The following is a 7,500-nucleotide window of genomic DNA, read 5'->3' as shown; positions in this document are numbered from 1 at the left end:
CACTTCTTGTTACCCAGTTTCAAGACTTGCAGCTCCACTGTCTCCCTCTTGAAATGATCACACAGTTTTCGGTTCTCACCTCTTTTGTCCTCGTGATGTTTATATTCCCTCAATGTCTTAACTTCCTTTGCCATGCTGCCTTCAAGAGAAGTTCCTGGATCTCGCTGTCATATCTCTTCAATACTTTTTGGTATCATGAAAACTTCTAAATTCACGCCGTCTTCTTTTTTGCGTTCGACGTTAGGAGAACGTAATTTCTAATCTTAGGGATCCTGTGCATAGGGTGAGCTTGATCAAGTTTTCGTTTGTCTGCTTTTTCAACGCCATCTTGAATTACATCTTACGTGCATGCCCATCTCAGTTTCGATACGTCATATACGCAAACGACGATCGCTCACCTCTTGTAAGGCAAGACACATTTTTTAGTAATGATCTCCTAGACATTTTCAAAAATTTTCATATTTTCAACAATTTTAGTTTTTGTGATGTCATCACCTCTTTACTCCAAACTTTCCATCTTTGGCCGCATTCTACAAACGTCACATATTGATATTTTCGATGGAGGATCTTTTATACATAAATGCATATTTTTCATGGCATCTTGGCTCGTCTAGTGATCCCAACCTCTAAAGTTCTCTCAACGGACGCACTTCAAAACCTTACTCCTACTCTTACTAACAGAATGGATCATATTGCTCCAAAGAACGACGGCATTCATTGCCACGTCAGAAACATTCCCGAGTCTTGCGAATCAAATTTTACTCCTCGTCAACTTAACAATACAACAAACGCTCCGCAGTTGTGATACTGACATGCAATTTTAAATGTCAGGCACGCTCTGAATTTAATGTCCGTTGAGGTAATCATCAACGAAGAAAGACGGCCCGCAATGTTAATTCTGTTCGATAGCTTCTGTTGTTACTGATTGACCCTTTTTGGGTCGATGGCGCGATGTATGCTTTTTGCAATGATTTTTCAGTTTCTTTATCTCTTTAATTTTTGCCGGTCTCGCTAAAATCTTCTTTTGGGATAGCTTTCCTTATCCGCTTTTGATTCTCCTTTATCTTCTTCTACGTCTTTGCTTCTTGCAGCGTGTTTTCGTCTTCTCGTCGCCAGAGCACTATTTACTGAGTGGCCCCTTTTAGGAACAAACCATTTCTTAAACTCGGTTTTAAAAGCACGGCTCATGTCCCCGTAAATAAACGGTCATAAAAATAAAGAGACTTGCCAGAAGAAAAAGGTAACGCGGGAAATGTGAATATTCTTCAAAATTTGAGATGATAAATATGAAATGAAAAGGAACAAAGAAACTGAAAAATGCGATGACAGTTGCGAACAAGGTTTAGCTGATTTTGACGTCGGCAACGTTGGAAGATCGCCATGAAACATTTGCTTTGTGCATTTTCACTTGTTTGTGAATCTTCAAGTAACAAAAGCCAATAACAAAGTAAGGTGAGTACATAAAGGCAATTAGGGCCGAGAAAAAATATAGATACGGGAAAGAAATGATGCACATTGCAAAACCCGCATTTGGTTTGGTTTCTTGATCAAGAACAAATACTAAGAGAAAGCCAGGTGTAAAAGGTATCGCTCTGGCCAGCAATGCGGTGATAACGATACACCTTGGCTTGAAAATTTTTAGATATTTAGTTGGTTTCACACTATTTTATAGTATCTTTTCAATGCCATCAGATCCATAGTAAATGTAGAAATTTTGGTTAAAGATAGCTTCGTGTTGGCAAAAAACCCACAAGTACCTGTCCCAAATGACCATTCTCCAGTTGCCAGAAAGGCAACATTTTTTTCCAAAGGATATTATTACTGGGTTGCCAGTATGGCAATCCCAGTCGGAGAGTGGGTGGGATTTGTTCGTTTTAGTTTTTTTTTCTGTGTCGGTAAAAGTCTTGCCTGTCACTCCCCTGGTAAGTGGTGTCTTTGTGCATAGAGCCTTCTGCGCGTATTTTCTTAGGATCGAGACGGTAGTGGAAATGCGTAGATTTCTCTGGTGGGCACAGTAGAATCAGGAACTTAACCTGCCATGGCGTCGAAAGTCATGTAGCGCGAATGGCGTTTTAGTGGATCCTTAAACCAAATATACCCTTATGGAGCTCACTAATGGAGAGTCAGTTGGATAAACTAGGCAGGCGGTGAAGTACAAACACCTGGAATCTTAAAAGCGACGAGAAATGGACTTCGACAACAATCTATCACCCGTCGAGCCGAAATCAAAGTGAGCTGTATTTCTAATATTTTACCAAGTGTGCTGTTATGTAGAACACTGAAACCAAATGGAAAATTCTCTGGTAACTTATGGGTTCAACAAAGACAGAAAACGAATGGAACACCTGAAAGGGGTACTATGACGAAAATCGCATCTTTCCTATCAAAGCCGTTGTGAAACATAAACAAGTAGTCTGTGTGAGGAGAAAAATGCTCTTTACTTTTTCAAATATCTCTTTCCGTTCCAGAGATATTCGAGTTTTTAAAATATGCAAATTAGCCAAGTGATGACGTCATACACTCAACCAAATTTTGTTCAAATATGATGAAAAGAGATATCTCAGCCAATTTGTATCAGAAATTTTTGATTTTTTGCAGTAAGATTCTACTAAATGTTCTCCACAATATGAGCTTAACAGTTCTGTTACCATGGCATCACACTGGGTTCCAGACCTCCCCCATATTGAAAGCTCTTCTGGCCACCTTTGGCATTCCATTTAGATATTTGCTGACAGCACTTCATACACATGATCCAGCAAGGATATAAATATGTTAGCTCGAGCTTGTGGCCTTGTTTAACATTTTTCAAGCTGAAAATCACTAATATATTGAAATCAAGTGGGTGGGGACTGGAAAAGAGTGAGTTGTCATGGGAACAGAATTTTTTACTGAGTCATAGGTGTATTTCCTGTAGAACTATTAGAATACCAAGTTTCAATGGAGAGACTGGGGAGCAATGGCGGAGTAAGACGTGTCCTTGAACCGTCCGCCACTTTTTCTATTTTTTTTCGTGGGTGGTTAATGGAAAACTTATTGAAAAAGATCTTAGAAAAGAAAAGAAGCAAACGCTCCTCTTCAGGTGAGTCGAGCACTTCACCGGATGCAAAGAAAGCAAAGAGCGGGGACGTCAACTTCCCTGAAGCCCAAGAGCACGAGGCCGACGACGAAATCTTTACAGCTTTGAATATGGCTGAGGGCCTTCAAAAAACACTGGAAGAGATCAATCGAAAGTTGGAAAAGCTGGATGCTATTCAAATAACGGTGAACGATGCCCAAGCGTCTCTTCAGAAACTGGAAGGAAGAATACAGAAGTTGGAATGCTCTCAAACAACCGCCAAGCGCGACATTGAGAACCTGACAGAAAGCTTCAAAGCGGCCGAAAAGAAACAACAAAAATCGGCAGCGAGCTTAAAAGATCATCGGGAGAAAACTAACCTTGCCCTAACCGATTTGCAGAAGGTAAATGATGATCTACAAGCCAAGCTTAAAGAGATAGAAGACAAAAATCTCTATTTAGAAGCATACTCGAGACGGGAAAACATAATATTTGAAAATATTCTACAAGTGACAGACAAAGAGGACACTGAATCAGTTGTGCGCATTTTTCTTGAAACGGAACTGGGCTACAAAGATGCAAATACCGTTGAAATTCAAAGAGTTCATCGCCTAGGAAAGAAGAGAGACAAAGAGAAGCCGAGACAAATTATTGCGAGGTTCCTTCGATATAAGGACTGTGAAGAAATATTTTCAGTGGGCTTTCGTCTGCGTAGAAGCACTTTTAAGATGTATCAAGATTTACCCTACGAAATCGTCGCAAGACGAAGGAAGCAGATGAACACATTTAAAGAAGCTAGAAAAAATAACATTCCAGCATCTTTTAGTAGAGCACAACCTGATAAGCTTTTTATAAAAGGTAAACTTTGGCCAGTTGGTTAGCCTCTCGTTTCTTTATAATAACCACGACCTTGTTACATTTTATGTCCAGGGACCGATTTTGCCACCCACTAATATGCATTACCAGATAAAATTTTTGGGGATCGGAAAGGAACTCATATTAGACGGTGCTTTAGTATCTCTTATCCGTTTGCACGATTCTAGGCTAACCTGGCCCCCCTTCCATGCCCCTTGCCGGAGAGGTTTCTTATCTATTTCTGTATATTTGTTTTTGTGTATGTTTTGTTTTGTTTTTATGCCTTTGTCGCTTACTTCCTTGTTTTAACAGGAAACACCAAGCACTAATTCTTATCATGCTGTCCAGTGATTGCGGAGCTTTGTTACCGGGTCATACAGGTATTTGTCTACAAAGCTTCCTAGGAGAATATCTATGGCTCTGACAATAGCGTCACTAAATGTCAGGGGATTAAGAGACAACACAAAACGTGGAGAGATGTTTAATTGGCTACGCGCAAAACATTTTTCAGTGTATATGTTACAAGAGGTTCACTGCACTGAAAACACTAATCAAGTATGGTCTGCAGAATGGGGCTACCAAACTATTTTTAGCAACTACAAGAGCAATAAAACAGGGGTATGCATACTTTTCAATAACAACTTTGATTTTCAAATTGAGAAGGTTTTCATTGACCCCCAGGGACGCTTTATTATTTGCGACATTAAAACCAATGACAACTGTTTGACCTTGGCTAATATATACGCTCCTAATGAAGACAATCCAGCTTTCTTCCTTGATTTTTTTGATCACCTTATAGACTTAAAGGTGATGACATTATCATAGGAGGAAACTACAATCTTGTACTCGATTTAGGTAAGGACAAGAGAGGCGGCCTTGCCAAAACTTATCAAAATAGTGTTAAAATCCTTCACGAATTTTCTGAGAAATTCAATTTGGTTGACGTCTGGAGGGTTTTACATCCTCATACTAGTGGTTTCACGTGGAGAAAGCATCGTCCAAGAATACAGTGCAGACTCGATTTCTTTTTAGTAAGCCAAAACACGGTTAATATTACGACTCTCACCGATATCATCCCAGGCTATAAAACGGACCATTCGATGATTACGCTACACTTATCACTACATTCAAATCCACGCGGACCAGGTTTCTTGAAATTAAATACATTTTTTTTAACTGAATTGGAGTATATAAACCAAATAAAAAACAACGATTCAGGAAACTTATGACGAGTATAAAAACGATGAATTGGTCAACCCCTCTCTCCTTTGGGAAATGATAAAGCTAAAAGTGCGCGAAAAATCGCTCCGCTACTCTAAGAATAAAACGAAACAGGCCAAACAACGTGAAGTATATGTGGAACAAACAATTGCCAGATTACAAGAGGAACTTGACAACAAAACTACTGAAGACACGCTCTCTTCACACCTGGAGGAACGATTGAACTATAGTAGTATTTAACTGAATATAAAATACTAACTATAGTAGTATTTAAATATAAAATATAAAATACTAACTATAAAAGGTTATAAATCTATATAAATATAAAATACTGAATATAAAATACTAACTATAGTAGTATTTTAGTATAGTATTTAACTGAATTGGAGTATATAAACCAAATTAAAACAACGATTCAGGAAACTTATGACGAGTATAAAAACGATGAATTGGTTAACCCCTCTCTCCTTTGGGAAATGATAAAGCTAAAAGTGCGCGAAAAATCGCTCCGCTACTCTAAGAATAAAACGAAACAGGCCAAACAACGTGAAGTGTATGTGGAACAAACAATTGCCAGATTACAAGAGGAACTTGACAACAAAACTACTGAAGACACGCTCTCTTCACACCAGGAGCAGCGATTGAACTATAGTAGACTTGAGCTTGAGAAGATTGTTGAATCTCGCACTGAAGGTGCAATTTTGAGATCTAAGTCTAGGTGGTATAATGAAGGTGAGAAAAACACCAAATACTTTCTAAATCTGGAAAAGCGACACTTTAAGCAAGGGACAATTAGTCAAATTAAAATAAATGACCATGAGTTTGTCACCTCGGATAAAGAAATCTTAACTGAATGCGTGTCATCCTACAAAAACCTCTATTCATCCAAAAGCATGGCGTACGAGCAAAATTATACAACCTTTTTTCCTGAGCGTGAAGATGAAAGCATTATCCAAGAACAACGTCTTACTGTGTGCGAAGGAGCGCTTACCGAAAAAGAATGCCTAGAGGCACTCAAAGATATGGGAAAAGAAAAGACCCCTGGGACTGATGGTTTGCGAGCTGAATTTTATAAAGTATTTTGGAAGGATATATTTGCCATCCTTATTAGAGCTCTTAATTACGCTTATGAAACTGGACAACTCTCGGTAACTCAGAGAAGAGGAATTATCAAACTCATTCCTAGGAAAGACGCAGAACCATTCTTTATCAAAAACTGGAGACCTCTAACCCTTGTTAACTGCGACTACAAAATAGCGGCAAAGTCAATTGCTAATCGCTTGAAACCTTCTCTTCCCAATCTCATTAATTATGACCAGACTGGTTTTATAAAAGGTAGATTTATTGGAGAGAACATTCGCCTTATTGATAGTATCATTTGCTATGCCAAAGAGAAAAATATTCCAGGATTACTTTTGTTTTTGGATTTTCAAAAAGCTTTTGACACGATAGAATGGTATTTCATTAGAAAAACTTTTCAACATTCTGGTTTTGGTAGTAGCATGTTAAAGTGGCTTAATCTTTTTTATTGCCGCCCAGAAAGCTGTGTTTTGAATAACGGTTGGGCGAGCGATTTCTTTGAAATTCAATGAAGTGTAAGACAGGGTTGTCCTCTCTCACCTTATCTGTTTGTTTTGTCAGTTGAAGTCCTAGCCAAGGTAATTCGGGAAAATAAAAGTACTAAAGGTATCTTCGTGAACAGTAGAGAAATCAAATGAAGCCAGTATGCAGACGATACAACACTCATACTTGACGGTACAAAGGAATCTTTTTAAGGGCCTCTCTCAAAACGCTGGAAGTGTCTGGTTTAAAACTTAATGATAAAAAAACGGAAGCCCTTTGGATTGGAGTAAACAGTGGGAATGATGGAATATTAACTCCTTGAAGACATTTTAAATGGCCTAAAAATAAAGTTAGCTTTAGGCGTCTGGTTGTCAAGTGATCCAGAAGCAACAGTAACCTTGAATTATAACGAAAAACTGGATAAGGTTAGAAACGTTTTAAGCTGCTGGAAATATCGCAGACTTACCCTAATTGGAAAAATTACAGTCCTAAAGAGGCTAGTAGCTTCCCAACTTGTATATGTGCTCTCCCCTTTACACACAAATGAGAAAGCTATTAAAGAAGTAAACAAGCTATTCTATTCATTCCTTTGGAATGGAAAAGGAGATAAAATTAAGCGAGATATAATTATTAATGATTACCCAAATGGGGGTCTCAAAATTATAGATATACAGGTTTTTAGTAAGTCCCTAAAAGCTACACTGATTAAAAAAATATTTAGTTGAAGGAAATGAGGTGAAATGGAAATACTTCTTTGATCTTGAGCTAGAGAGACATGGAAGTTCAATAGCACTCACTAGTAACCT

At 38.3% G+C, this 7,500-nt stretch overlaps 1 protein-coding gene across 1 annotated transcript; it reads left to right on the top strand.

Moving 5' to 3' along the window:
- The first annotated feature begins 3,021 nt into the window (after positions 1–3,021).
- Positions 3,022–3,936, top strand: LOC138025869 (tropomyosin-2-like). Its single transcript, XM_068873021.1, has one exon. The coding sequence runs from the start codon at positions 3,022–3,024 to the stop codon at positions 3,934–3,936; it is 915 nt and encodes a 304-aa protein (XP_068729122.1).
- Positions 3,937–7,500: the final 3,564 nt, after the last annotated feature.

Source organism: Montipora capricornis, chromosome 12, assembly GCF_036669925.1.
Source record: "Montipora capricornis isolate CH-2021 chromosome 12, ASM3666992v2, whole genome shotgun sequence".
In the NCBI taxonomy this organism is placed as follows: Eukaryota; Metazoa; Cnidaria; class Anthozoa; order Scleractinia; family Acroporidae; genus Montipora; species Montipora capricornis.
This window is presented reverse-complemented; position numbering and strand designations above follow the sequence as displayed.

What these genes read in the sequence shown, in the direction of transcription:
- LOC138025869 (XM_068873021.1), top strand. Translation starts at nt 3,022, where the DNA reads ATGGAAAACTTATTGAAAAAGATCTTAGAAAAGAAAAGAAGCAAACGC.